Genomic DNA, 14,494 nt, shown 5'->3' with positions numbered 1-14,494 from the left:
CAAGTCTTTTTGACCAAGGTGTGTTCCTTATTAAACAAGAAAGGCTACAACAAGAGAAATATAAGAGACAGAAATTTGAAAATATTGTAAAAGACAGTCTTCGATATAAAGATGCCGAGGAACCAGGACCTTTCTGATTCTGAAATTTTGTCTCAGTTGCAGGAAAATTTTCAAAATTCAGGTAAAAATGAGAAAATCACCATTGTAACACTACTACCGGGTACCTAAAAGCTGCAGCGTAAATAATATAAAACAGAGTTTCTTTCAGCTTTCGAATACATAATTCGGAAAGCCAAAGTCCTGGCAAAGGGAAAGGGAATTTTGTGTTCCCCAAATCCGAAACCTGGAAAACCCTTGCTCGCAGCTGTTGCCGGTAAAGTTAAAGAATTCTGTTGTTCTGACGAGATAAGCAGAATAATGCCTGGTAAGAAATATTTGTTGTGATTAAAGAATCAGGGAGTAAATCACATGAGCAGAAATTAATTATATGCAGTGTTTAAAAATTCTAACCCTGACCAAGAAATTGTATTCTAGCTGGAGTTAGTGGACTATACTGTCTGTGTTTGTGTCCTATCAGAATGTAAAACTTATGCCGGAAGCAATTTTTAAAGTTTCAGGTCTATGTGGATTTCAAGAAAATTTTTCTTTATACTTTCCAACTTAACATTTCTTGGCTACTATGGTGTGCAATCCTCCTCATATAAATTGCTTGTTCAGGAAATGTACAGAATGTCCTGAACCATTCAAAATAAGAGAGGGTTTAGAGAAATGTTTCGTATAAAACTGCAGTGAATCAGTGACCTACAAGCAGTGGATGACGACTGACCGATCAACGCTTGAGACTATAATTAAACCCACAGACAAATTTTTCGACTGTCTCTTGGAGAAACTTGGTGATTTACTGACTCACTCATTTATATCATCTGAACAAAGTAAGTTTCTACGTGATATGAAATCATTTCTACAGCCATGCCTGCTTATTGTGTTATGCGACTTCGCTGAAAATTATTATTTCGTAATCCAAGATGAAATTCAGTCATATCACAGGACTAATGTGCAGACAACCATTCATACTTTCGTAATATATCATAACGAATCGTCATCCGATACAGTCTCTATTAAAAATCTGGCAATAATTTCACACTGCCCGAAATATGACACTACAGCTGTACATCTCTTTCAAAAATATCTAATGGAGTCATTAAAACAAACATCTGTAATTCACCACAAAAATTATGTATTTCTCCGATGGATTCTCTGCTCAGTATAAAAATAGAAAAAAATTTCCTGAACCTCACATTACATGAAGAAGATTTTGGATTTCCAACAGAATTGCATTATTTTTGCATATCGCATGGCAAAAGAGCATGCGACGTTGTAGGTGGGACACTTAAAAGGTTTGCGGCTTGTGCTAGTTTGCAGAGACCATCCGATAAACAAATAACTACACCTAGGGAATTGTACGACTGGACAAGACATCATCTCCCAAACATTAATACCGTTTATGTGACTAAAAAAGAATACTGAAGAGGAAAAAATGCTTGCTCTTCGATTTGCAAAATCCACCGCAGTGCCTGGAACACAAGTTTCATACAGTCCTGCTGTTTAGGATGGGTATTATACTTGCTAAGCAGTTTTAAAATGCAGTTGAAACAACGCAGCATCCTGTCTGGAAAGATGATCAGGCTATTTCATCTCAGCAATGAAAGGTAAGCATTTCTTACAGAACTTCAGGTTTAACAAAATCCATGTGACAATAATTTATTTCAGGTAATAATTTAAAAAATTCGAATTATGTACTACATGTTAAATTACATAGCGACATTCAAGAATATGATCAAATATAATTAAATACAACGAATGTGTGGGACATAATTATCGCGACTTATACGGTTAGCTTACGCTTCCTGTGACATAATAATTTTTATCTTTATAACCTATGAAGATTCCAAGTTGAAACTTATCAGTTCATTATATGACTAATTGAGGCGTACTATATACTTTTTTCATTAAAATAGAACCCCCGCATTTTTAAATATGAATATATGAAAATTGTTTCACCATGTTTTTTTAGTGTAATTGAATACATGCAGAAAACAATATAAGTAATAAAAACTATCACATATTAAGAATGTATCACCCAATTTTTGTAAATTTATCTGGAGACGTTGTTGAGATATATAATTTTAATTGAAGCGGCGTGCTTACAAAAATGTGATTTTTCTTCATGTTTGAAACGCCACTGACAGAAAATGAAAAGCACAGGACATATGAAACTCGGCAGTTTTAGTTAGCGCGGCAGGTCAAACAAACCCTCAAATTTTGAAAGAAATCTGAGTCGGTCGGGTTGAGTGCCTTGTTGATTTGATATGGAATGACCCACATATAACTTACTCTTTTCAATCCCCGATTCTGTTCCCTGGTTCAGTTACCCAGATATATTTAGTAGTGACTTTTCGTCATAGAAGTATTTACGTAAAAAAATATATATATAAATATATATATATATATATATATGTATGTAACTTCGGCAAAATTAGTGCTAATTTGAATCAACAGTAAGGAAAGCAATCAACTTAATAATTTTTTACTAAATTAAATTGATGTGTTACCAATGGGACAATATTTCCTGTAATACATAATTTCATTCCATATAATCTACAGTATTATAAAAGAAAAATGTTTACATAGAGATAGTCTTATTTTCGGAATAAATTGTCGCTGTAACGTGTGTATAAATGATTTAAGTATTGTTTCAATAATCGATCACAGCTTTGTGAACAAATTAACGACTATAAATGAAACTCCACTGTATCCTAAATAATTCTAGCATTGGCCTAATATTCTTTTAATAGAATATATCTAATATTAAATGCATTACATTTTTATTTATACAATCCATACCAGAAATGTTGAGAGCTTCTTCACTAGGCCGACGATTATGAATTTTTGGTGCTTCATGTACATTAACACCATCTATAGATCTTCTACGATTTGGAGCTGCTTTAGTACCATTCTTCTTGCTCTTCTCCACACGCCAACCAAAACTCCACTTGCGTTGTACAGTGTCCACACTTGTTTCTGGCAAGCGTCGACAGAAATATAGGATCACTCCAAATACTATGACTTCTATTACAATGAGGACTACATGCTGTACAATAACCTAAAAATAAACAATGCAATTATAGTCACTGAAATTATAAGATGCACAAGTCTCCAAAACACTGTAAATGGGAATGAACTATTTTAGTTTTCTTCTATATGTAGTGCTACACATCAAAGTCCATACTTTGGCTATCTTCAGAAAATGATATTATAATGGGATAAATGTCTCGGCTGTGATCATGCAGTAAAGAATGCTTTGATACATTCTGGTATATCATATTTGTTGGTGTATAAGACGCACTTTTTTGTTTCTAGGTTTTAAAATTAGGCTGCGTCTTATACAACGAAGGTAGGCCTACATGTACCATTATTTTCATAGTTGCCCACACTCTAGTTTTAAAGGCCCCTGAAGGTCGGTGAATAATTCTTACCATTAGTTATATTTTTCTTTAAATATGAGTTTTTTTCTGGAAAATTTCTTTCAATTTTTGGGGTGTGTTTTATACAAGGGAACATCTTAAATGCCAACAAATAATAATAATAATAATAATAATAATAATAATAATAATAATAATAATAATCATCATCATCATCATCATCATCAGGGCCGGTTCTAGGAGGAAACAGCTAGGGCAGGAAGAAGATTCCAAATGGGCTGTGTGGCAAAAGAATCTTCAGAATGCGGGGGGGGATTTTAGATTTGTTGACAGGAAATAAATTACTTACTTACTTACTTACTGGCTTTTAAGGAACCCGGAGGTTCATTGCCGCCCTCACATAAGCCCGCCATAGGTCCCTATCCTGAGCAAGATTAATCCATTCTCTATCATCATATCCCACCTCCCTCAAATCCATTTTAATATTATCTTCCCATCTACGTCTCGGCCTCCCTAAAGGTCTTTTTCCCTCCGGCCTCCCAACTAACACTCTATATGCATTTCTGGATTCGCCCATACGTGCTACATGCCCTGACACATAAGAAAATATTTCAGAGAATGAAAACAAACACGTTTTATTTTCTGTGAAAAAAATGTAAAGTAAATAAGAAAAGGATGAAAGAAGCTTTAGTGGAAATTTATGTGAGAAAGGATAAGGTTGAGTAGTTGGGTTGGCAATTGTGGTGCTGGTCAACCAAGTCAAAGGTTGCTTCTGCATTTTCTGCAAATGCGCACTAACATAACTAAGGCTCTCCAAACCACAGTGGCTTTTTTTGTCCTTTTCGTACAAGTTTCATTGATATGCATCTTGATTACATTTGTTTGTGCAAATTTATGTTATCCATTGCAATTTATCGCAGAAGTAAAATGCACTTACAGAAAAAAAATTAACAGGAAGTCAATATGCTAAAAGTGCTAAGAAGAAGAGAATAGAAATTGAACAATCAACAGAAATGTTTCAATATGGTTGAAGAAGGATGATCGTATGACAGGTCATTGCAGGTAAGAAAAAAATGATCTCCTCAAACCTCATTCCTTTTAAAGCTTTGAAAGCAATGGTAAAGGGTAACTCAACAATGTATTTTAATGGGCTTCCATTTCATGGTCTTTAAATATATTCTGAAAATAATTAAATTTCAATGCAATGACAATTTAGTGGCACTATAATTATTATAATAAAGTTAAAAAAAAATTTAATAGCACAGAATTTTTAATCTAAGTGGTCTTTACTAGGAGAGAAGAAAAATAATGGGATAAATGCTCCCAAATTCAGTCACTGGAGAAAAACAATAACAATATATTCAAACAATCATTTTACTTTTTTCTTATTGTAACATATCCATAGTAACGTTTTGGTTTTCCTTCTCATTTGAATTGTAACAGATAAAGCAGATGTTCAAGTAGATGACAGTGAGGAGATCGAGAGTAGATCAACAATCCCTGAATTAACAATCACCAGAATTGACCATGGAATTTTAAAAGAATGTGAGGTTTTTATATTTTCCGTTAAAAAATTGTAGATTAAGCCTGATTCAGACAGGGATAGTTTACAGGAGTCAAATACTTAAAGCCTCTAAACTTCAAGATGCCTTATTTGTAATTACACGAAGACTCTAAATGTAAAACTATGTCTGGAATTTAGGTTAAGTTTAGATTTAAGACCTCTCCTGGCAATACATTATCATAATCATCCTATCACATCATCGGGGTAATGTAACTCCGCCTTCCAGGTGCCCCAACCTCAGAAGTGGGTTACAATTAAGCCACAGCCAGGAGAGAAGACCAGAAATGTCGAAAAGACAACCTGCTGGCATTGGATAAAAAAAAAAAAATATGTAAAAAATGCGTGGTGAATAATGCAAAATAATATACTCATAAATAAAATACTAGCATACTCAGCAAAAAAATTAAAGATTATATGCTACTCAGTGGTGTTTAGAAGTCTTGGAGGTAAACTGTTTTAAGTTTTTTTGCAAAACACTTCTACATCAATGTTTTGAAAACCTTGTTCCTTGAGTTCAATAACAAGTTTCTGAAATAACAATTCTCTCTATTGAGGAATTTCTTGTGCTATATATTTCATAACAGTTCATACAGCTCATAAATTTCTAAAAATTTTAGTGCCGAGGTCATGGAAAGCATGGGGCTCTACCTCCATGTCCCCCAAGTGCCTTCATGGCATGTTATGGGGATACCTTTTACCTTTACCTTTATTATTATTTCATATTTTTATCATTTGTATGTCTCATTTATTTTGACTTACTGTTATTATGCCTTTTCCTTTCTTTTTATATGTTATATATAATATTATGTCTCATTTCTACCGACTTGTTTACATTGCATTATGATTATCTACTTCAGTTTTTTTTTTTGTGTGTGTGTGCTGTATTTTGTAAATTTGTAGTGTTCTTTTGTATCACAGTTTTACTCCTGGTTGAGTGTTAGAGACGGCTATATGGTCTTAACTCTGCCAGATTAAATAAAGCATTATTATTATTATTATTATTATTATTATTATTATTATTATTATTATTATTATTATTAAATTCCTTAATATAATTGCAGTTATCTACTACGTGATATAAATTTAACTTTGTGCTAGAAATAGATATCTTACTTAGGCCCTAATTTTGACTTTATATTTTTGAAAATGTCAATTTTACAAATATCCAAATCTTCCACTTCCTCCTTTGTCCATGGTCACATGCTGGGGTACATGGCTAATTGTCATTGTATACTATGTGAACAAGAGTTTCTGTTCCACAAAAGATTTTTCTACAGTAGTACTTTATCACTTCATACTTACAAATTACCAATGAAGTTTCATGAATGTGTTCCACAAAAGTACTAGTATATGTAACTTACTAAAGAATTGTCAAGTATTCTCTACCAATGAAAGGAGACTAATACATACATGTACTAATGCGATTTAAATGTATTTATTTCATAAAATTAAGATATATTTTGATAAATATGTACCATAGAATATTTTCTCTTGCTTCTATTTCCTTCAGAATTTTGAAGGTTTACTGCTTGCTAGAGAATTTACTTGTAATGTACAACATCATACCTTTGTGGAATAGATCCTTGGACAAAATTGACGCTTCATTAGTCAGTATCCTTCAAGATGATTGTTTAAAAAACGATTTGGCTTTACTATCAGCAAATCTAAACTTTTTGTGCGACACCATTAAAAAAAACTTGAAACACCCACAAATCTGTTGCTTGAAACAGTTATGGAAATACGTGCCATGGAAATTAAAGTAGACTTGCTATTAGGTTCAGAAGTACAAGTACTAAGGGAAAAATTTCAGAATGTGTTTGGGAGAAATAGTGGATATAAAAAAAAATGTGTAAAGTTGCTCAAGCATTGAAGGGTGCACCTGTAGGTGAAATTGACGGTGTATGTGTTTGTGATATTCCGTTCCTTAAATATGTACGTCTGATGTCATGTGATGAGGGAAGATTGTTTTTCCAGTATAAGTAGTTGTTCAGAGATAACCGGCATTAATTTGTGATGGAGAATTTGAAGATGACCTTCGTTGTTCACTGCAATTCTCGGACAGCTACTAGCAACTGATACTGAAGTGTAATTGGTGAGTGCCTAGAATCAATCTTTCAAACCAAGTAGGCTATTTTTGCTATAAACGAAGTTTTTTTCATTATCTATACTAATAATAAATCTGTAGCCGAAATTTTTCTGGTAATTTTCGATTTTCCAAAAATAATTGGTCCTAACATATACAATTAACCACCCTGAACCCGAAAATCGCTTTTTTGAAATTTTTGTTTGCATGTCTGTCTGTCTGTCTGTATGTTTGTTACCTTTTCACGCGATAATGGCTGAACGGATTTCGATGAAAATTGGAATATAAATTAAGTTCGTTGTAACTTAGATTTTAGGCTATATGGCATTCAAAATACATTATTTAAAAGGGGGGTTATAAGGGAGCCTAAATTAAATAAATCGAAATATGTCGCTTATTATTGATTTTTGTGAAAAATGTTACATAACAAAAGTTTCTTTAAAAATAATTTCCGATAAGTTTTATTCCTTGAAAAATTTTGATAGGACTGATATTTAATGAGATAAATGAGTTTTAAAATTAAAATAACTGCCATCTAAGGCCGTGTAATGAATTAAAAAACAAATGACTTCGTCTATAAGGGGCCTTGGACAGCAACAATCGAAAGCTATGAAAGATAGCCTACAGATAATGTTTCTGTGTTTGTATGAAGTAATATCAGAAGCTAAATTAACCGATTTGTATAATTAATTATTATTACACCATTGGAAAGTGTAGTTTCTCTAGATGGACATAATGCTATAATGTTATTACAGTAACTTCTGAGTGAATTGAGGACAGGTAAGATTAAAATAGCTTCTTATGCACAGAAAACTTGATAGATTATTCTGTATATTCGTTTCCTGTATTTCCTAAAATAATTTTTATGACCAAATGAGTGGTCTCTGGATCAAAATGATTGCATTTTAATTATGCAAATACAATTTAAATTAAGTAACATAAACGATTTATCCTTATATCAAACACGAATGTTCCCTGGATCAAATGTCCTATTTTAATTATGTAATTACTTTATATTTATTTCTAACGGGTGCAGCGGAATGCACGGGTACCGCTAGTAGTAAATATTTTCATATTTTTAGTGCAAAAAAAAAAATAAATAAATACATTAAAATTTTTAGCATATAAAAATCCGCTCCCTAATAACAACTGAACTGAACACGTGTGTGTGTGTGTGAAATACTTAGAAGAAGAAAAAAAAGGAAGAACAATTTAATCTTTTCTTTGGGGGGGGGGGGGTACAGAACAGCAAGAAAAAGAACAGTCATGGGAAACATATGAAGTGTTAGTGAATGTGTGTTGAGAATGATTGATAATAGATATTGGAAATGAACAAGTGAAGGGAGTTTACAGATTGGAGAGAGACAATAACAGGCCTATTTCGGTCCGGCTGGCGAACTTGATGGTTAAGGAGAATATTATGTGTAATAAGAATTCTTTAAGAGACTATAACATTAGTAATGAGAAGGATTTTGGGTACGAAGTGAGGTGCAGAAGAAAGAAAGGCAGCAAGGATTAACGGAGACTAGTCAAAGACAAATTGAAAATCAACAATGAGGTATTTGATGTGAAATTTTGTCTGGAAAGTATGAATAAGTAAGAAATAGGTGAGAATATAAACGAAAATAAAAGAACAGAGATAAAAGAGAAAGTAAGCGATATATGGAATAAAAAGTTAATGAAAAGTATGGTATGGGTAAAGTTATAGAAGTCAAGAATTCAAGGGAATGCGGAGGAAGGATTTCTGCAGAAGACAACAAATTCCACTGAGGTGTCAGATGTGAGAGCAGCGACCCCACATGTGTTGCCGACAGCAGGAAGAATGAGAGGGAGTGACGTCAGGAGCAGAGTGGGGAGGAGTGGAATGAATACTTGGGTGAGGTCAGTAATGATGTCAGCCCAAGGTTATGTTAGAAGAGAGGGGAACCAGGATTGTGGAGGAGGTAGCAGAGACTTCCGTGATGTCAGCAGACGAGACTATGAAGTTGTAGGTCACCAGATGAAGAATGAGGAGTCCAAGAAAGAAGATAGTGGAGAAAAAGGAGAAAGGGAAGTGTAAAGAATGCGAATCGAGCAAATAGTGAGAAAAGATTAGATTTAGATTAGATTAGATTTATTTATTTAACCTGGTAGAGATAAGGCCGTCAGGCCTTCTCTGCCCCTCTACCAGGGGATTACAACTATAACATGAACAATAAGATTACAATTAATATTAAATTTACAATTACAATTACAATAAAAATTAAAGTACGACAAGAATACCTGATTAATGAAAGCTAGACATTTTATCATAGAAGTTAAGAACAAAGAATATTTTTGTATTTACTAAATTACAAATTAAACCTACAATAACAAAAATCTATAGTGATGAAATTACCGGATATTGAGATATTTTGTGGTAGATTAAAAGAACTATTTACAAGAAACCATGTCTGAACGAGTCTCAATTACTGACCAAGTGCCTAGTAAGTTTGCGTTTGAATTCAATTTTATTTCGACAGTCCCTGATGCTAGCAGGTAACGAATTCCAGAGTCTTGGCAGGGCTATTGTGAAAGAGGATGAGTATGAGGAGGTGCGATGGGATGGTATTGTTAGTATTGTTTCATGGCGAGAGCGTGTGTTCAGATTGTGGTGGGAAGAAAGGTAAGTGAAGCGAGACGACAGGTACGAAGGAATAGAAGAGTTCAAGATTTCGAAGAGAAAGAGAAGTGAATGTAAATTTCTTTTCTTATCTAGTTTAAGCCAACCTATTGCTTCCAGGGATGGGGTAATATGATCATATTTACGAACATTGCTTACAAAACGTACACACAAATTATGAGCACGTTGAAGTTTCATTTTGTTGTCGCTGGAAAGGTCAGTCAGTAAAATGTCAGCATAGTCAAAATAGGGAAATACAAGGGTCTGCACAAGGGACTTTTTTAAGCAAGAGGGAAGATGAACATTTATCCTTTTTAGCACATGAATAATAGAATATACTTTTCTGCAGGTTTCTGTGATTTGCATGTCCCAGTTGAGATTATTATCCATGTGAATGCCAAGATTTTTTACCGAAGAACTGAAAGGGATATGCACTGTACTTACTTTAACGGGGGAAATGTCGAGGTGCTTTACAGCGTCGGTTTGCCGTTTGTGTCCTAATATGATTGCTTGTGTCTTTCCAGGATTGATATTAAGATGGAATTTCTTTGTCCATGTCACAATCGAGTCAATGTCTTTGTTCAATTTATCTATAGCGTCATTTATTCGATCTAAGCGGGAAGAGATGTAGCATTGAAGGTCGTCAGCATACAAGTGATAGTTACAATGCCTTACATGAGATGTAATATCACTGACATATATTGTGAACAACAATGGTCTGAGTACCGAACCCTGTGGTATACCTGATGTTATGTTAAGCCAGGAAGAGCTTCGATTCCCGGATACAACACATTGTTGTCTTTCCCGTAAGTAGGATTCGAACCAACTCACAGCAGTCTCTGACAAATGCAGATTTCTCAATTTATGGGTGAGCAGGTCGAAATTTACAGAGTTGAAAGCTTTGCTAAGGTCAAGAAGTGTTAGTATTGTTACTTTATTAGAGTCGATTGCTTCACGAATGTCTTCTGTCACTTTAAGTATAGCAGTGCTTGTGTTGTGTCCAGCTCTGAGTGGGTAGTAGTAAAGAAAAGCCAGTATATAATCTACGGAAATGGCATGTCAGTGGTGGTGGTGGTGGGGGGGGGGGAATAGCAGAGGATTCTATATAATGAAAAGACAGAGAGGAGTGAGTGATAATAATAGATTTTCGTGTTTTACATATAATAATAATAACAACAATAATAATAATAATAATAATAATAATAATAATAATAATAATAATAATAAGGTAAGAATTAATGTGTAAGATAAGGAATTAAAGAATATGTCAGTAGGGATTAGGAAGTAAGTAAATTAAGAAGCAAAGAAAATAGAGGATAGGGAACGTGGAAATTATAACCAAATTAATTAATTTGTATCAATGAGTAATACAAGAAAGAATTAGAATGTTAAATGAAGAGGAATGTTGGAGTGAAGTAGGGATAGAAATTAAACAGTAACAATAATGACAGGCAAAGTTTTTGGCTCTTGCTCTGGTTACTTTCCAGTTATGTTTTTTTTTTTTCTTTCTTTCTTTTTGTAATAACCTATTTCATATAATGAGAAAGTAAAACATGGTGAAAGAATAATTGAGAGAGTAAGAATAAAATGGATTGAACAATTTTAACTATTTCTTCCCCATGAGATTTGAACAGGCTAGTCCCTAATGACGGAAATGGTTACAGTAAGCAGTTGAAGGAAAAGAAGAAAGGAAGGAGGTAAAACAGATCCAAAAATAGGAAGAGGAAAAAAAAAATAACATGATTAAGTGAAAGAGGAGGAGGAAGAGGAGAACAAGGACAATATCAACCATTAGCTTCGCATCATAATTACAAGAAACTTATTCCACATTTTATACCAACAAATGCAAAAGAACGTCGGATTCTCTAGACATGCAAAAAAACTTACGGCTGCTTTATGCTGCCAACTATCTCTCTCTTCGAGAAGCATTTCCACTGCATTGGTTAAAGTCGCAAGCTGTTTATGTAGTGCTGCCATTTCCTCCACGCGTTTCTGTTCACGTTCCTCTCCTTTACGACTTTCTTCTCCCACAGCAGCAAGAGTTCTATTGAATGCCTTCTGCATCTCTTCCACTTGCTTTTTGTAACGCCTGCTCAGCTCCTCTAGATATTGTCCACTCAGAGACATATTGCGTTCCAGTGCCTAAGAAACGTGAAAAACATACCAGACAATCTTTTCATCATTATAGTGAACACAGTAACAAACAAGTATTATGATTGACATTTTAAAGCAGCAACAACACACATTAACTTAGGAGTGATTGTTTTCTGAACTAAGAGGCCGCAGTCTATAGTCTACTGGCGATGTTATATCCCGAAGTTTCGTCTTCAGCTGAGGGAGACAGTCGTCCCTGGCATGCTGAGGAGATCACTGCGCCCTAGAATGTCTCGTCACTGATGTCTACCACAGCTATGGACGTAAAATCGCCAGTAGACCATGGCTTCTTAGCCCGGAAAACACTCACCCCACTGATGCCAGCCTGAAAGTCTACATTCAAAGACAATTTTACATACAGTACTACTCTTACTATGGTTTGCAGTATACAATTCTTTTAGAAATAGTTTCTGAGGCACAACAATATTATACTCCTCTTTGTAAGCAGGAAGTTGAAATCACTAGTCAGACATGGAATCCTGACAGTGTGCATCTTACATTTGCTAACATTATGTACTAATGGAAAATTGCGAAATGACGATGAAGGACATAGCAACGTCCTGTGTAAACCTGCCTAAAAACTGTCTTTGTGCAGCAGAATCAGAAAAATAATTCAGGTAGTGTCAGTCTGAAAAAGGAAATATGGTTCCAAAAGTTACCATCACACATAAGTCTGAGAAGTAATGAATGAAACACAGGGCAATTACAAATCTTTCATCAGGTTTTAAGTCAAATATTTGAGAAAACTATGGATGCAATAGGTTTGTGCTAATCATGAATCAAAAGAAAAACTCTAAAAGTTTACTTTTCCATTGTTATAACTCTGGCGCGTGTAGTCATACAGCAGCACAAGCATAGTTTTCAAAATGTGTCTATGCAGCAGAAAGTGTTCACAGTTTTGGAATACAAGAAGTCATTTTCCTTTGTTACTGTACAGTGTGCATTCTGGAGACAATACCCTGAACTTCACCACCAGGTGGCCAAAGCATTCTGTGATGGCATCGTCAATTTAAGGCAAATGGTACCGTGAGTAAAGGTAAACGTAGTGGATGCACAAGCATTTCTAATGAAACAGTGGAGTGAGTGGGGGCGAGTTTCATTTGCAGCCCTCAGAAATCAACATACCACACTAGTCGGGAACTTGATATTCCACAACTGACTGTATGGAAAATTTTACGACCTGATCGTGAACCGTACCGCATACAGTTACTGTAAAAGCTAAAAGTGGAAAACCTTGTCAAACGATATGAATTTTGTAATTCCATGCAGGCCAATATGGAGGAGAATGATGGTTTTAAGGACCTTCTAGTGTTTAGTGAAGAGGCCACATTTCACTTGGGTGGCAAAGTTGTTAATTGCCAATAATGTACGCATCTGGAGTGCTGAAAAACCACGTTTGACAGTGCAATATGAACGAGATTCTCCAAAAGTGAATGTGTTTGCTGCGGTGTCTAAATCAAAGGTGTATGGCCTCTTTGTTTTTTCTTTCACGAAGACAACTGTAACTGGTATGTCATTCCTCAATATGCTGCAGCAATGGTTGTTTCCTCAAGTGACTGAGGATTCCAATAACTTCATATTCCAACTTGATGGGGCGCAGCCACATTGGCACACTGAAGTGCGTCGCTACTGAACACTGAACTCTCTCGCCATTGGATTGGGCGATGCGCTCAAGATGACAGCGTTGTTACAGTGGCCTCCTAGATCCCCCAACCTAACGGTCTGTGATTTATTTCTCTGGGGGGGGGGGTGTAAAAGACACAGTGTATGTGCTACCACTACCAGCAACTTTGGTTGAGCTCAAGAATCGCATTACAAATACATTTACGACCATTACCAGGGACATGCTACTGCACATATGGGATGAACTTCAATATCGCATCAGTGTGTGTTGTATAACGAAAGGAAGCCACATCAAACACTTGTGAAGGTGTGTCCGAAACTTGAAGAGTTTCTGTTTATTTTAATGTATGATACATTATTCTGTTATATTTTTCTTTATGCAGACACTTAGAACCTGATCAATCATTTGTAATTGCCCTGTACTGCTGTACAATAAAGCATTTATTATATCAAAAAAAGTAAAGATGAGTTATACAGAGTGCAAAATGAGAAAAGGCACATTACGATATGCTGAAATAAAACTGAATTAACAGCTCATCTAGTTATGACAATCAATGCAATACCTAAAAGGAAGAAAGGAAAATATTCAATAAAGATCATCTGTTGCACTGCAAAGGACTTCAGAAGAAACCAACAGGAATAGGAAAACCTTGATGTGCTTCAATAGTATGGGCAGAGGAACAGCAGCTATAGGAAAACAACACATGTTGACTGCGTGAAAGTCTGATTTCCTAAAGCAGCACGAAGTTGCGATCATACAATTATATTGTTATTTACAACTACATTATTATTCAGAGAATACATAGACAAGGGCATTCAAAAAGTAATGACCCACATTTTTTTCTCAGAATATATTTAATGAAAATTGTTGCAATCTGGTGTCAATGTAAATGGATGTTTCTTCTTTATATACTATTTTTCCATCATGTTGTATGGCCTTACGCCAG

At 34.8% G+C, this 14,494-nt stretch overlaps 1 protein-coding gene across 5 annotated transcripts in view; it reads right to left on the bottom strand.

Annotated features, from left to right (window-relative positions):
• Positions 1–14,494, bottom strand: part of LOC138694374 (SUN domain-containing ossification factor) — a 533,809-nt gene that overhangs the window by 31,884 nt on the left and 487,431 nt on the right. For all 5 annotated transcript variants that reach the window (XM_069818049.1, XM_069818048.1, XM_069818051.1 and 2 more), the window contains 2 exons: positions 11,658–11,912; positions 2,905–3,163 (listed from right to left, as the gene is read on the bottom strand). In XM_069818049.1, coding sequence (XP_069674150.1) covers positions 2,905–3,163; positions 11,658–11,912 — 514 coding nt within the window. The remainder of the gene's footprint in view (positions 1–2,904; positions 3,164–11,657; positions 11,913–14,494) is intronic.

Source organism: Periplaneta americana, chromosome 2 (assembly GCF_040183065.1).
Source record: "Periplaneta americana isolate PAMFEO1 chromosome 2, P.americana_PAMFEO1_priV1, whole genome shotgun sequence".
Taxonomy (NCBI): domain Eukaryota; kingdom Metazoa; phylum Arthropoda; class Insecta; order Blattodea; family Blattidae; genus Periplaneta; species Periplaneta americana.
This window is presented reverse-complemented; position numbering and strand designations above follow the sequence as displayed.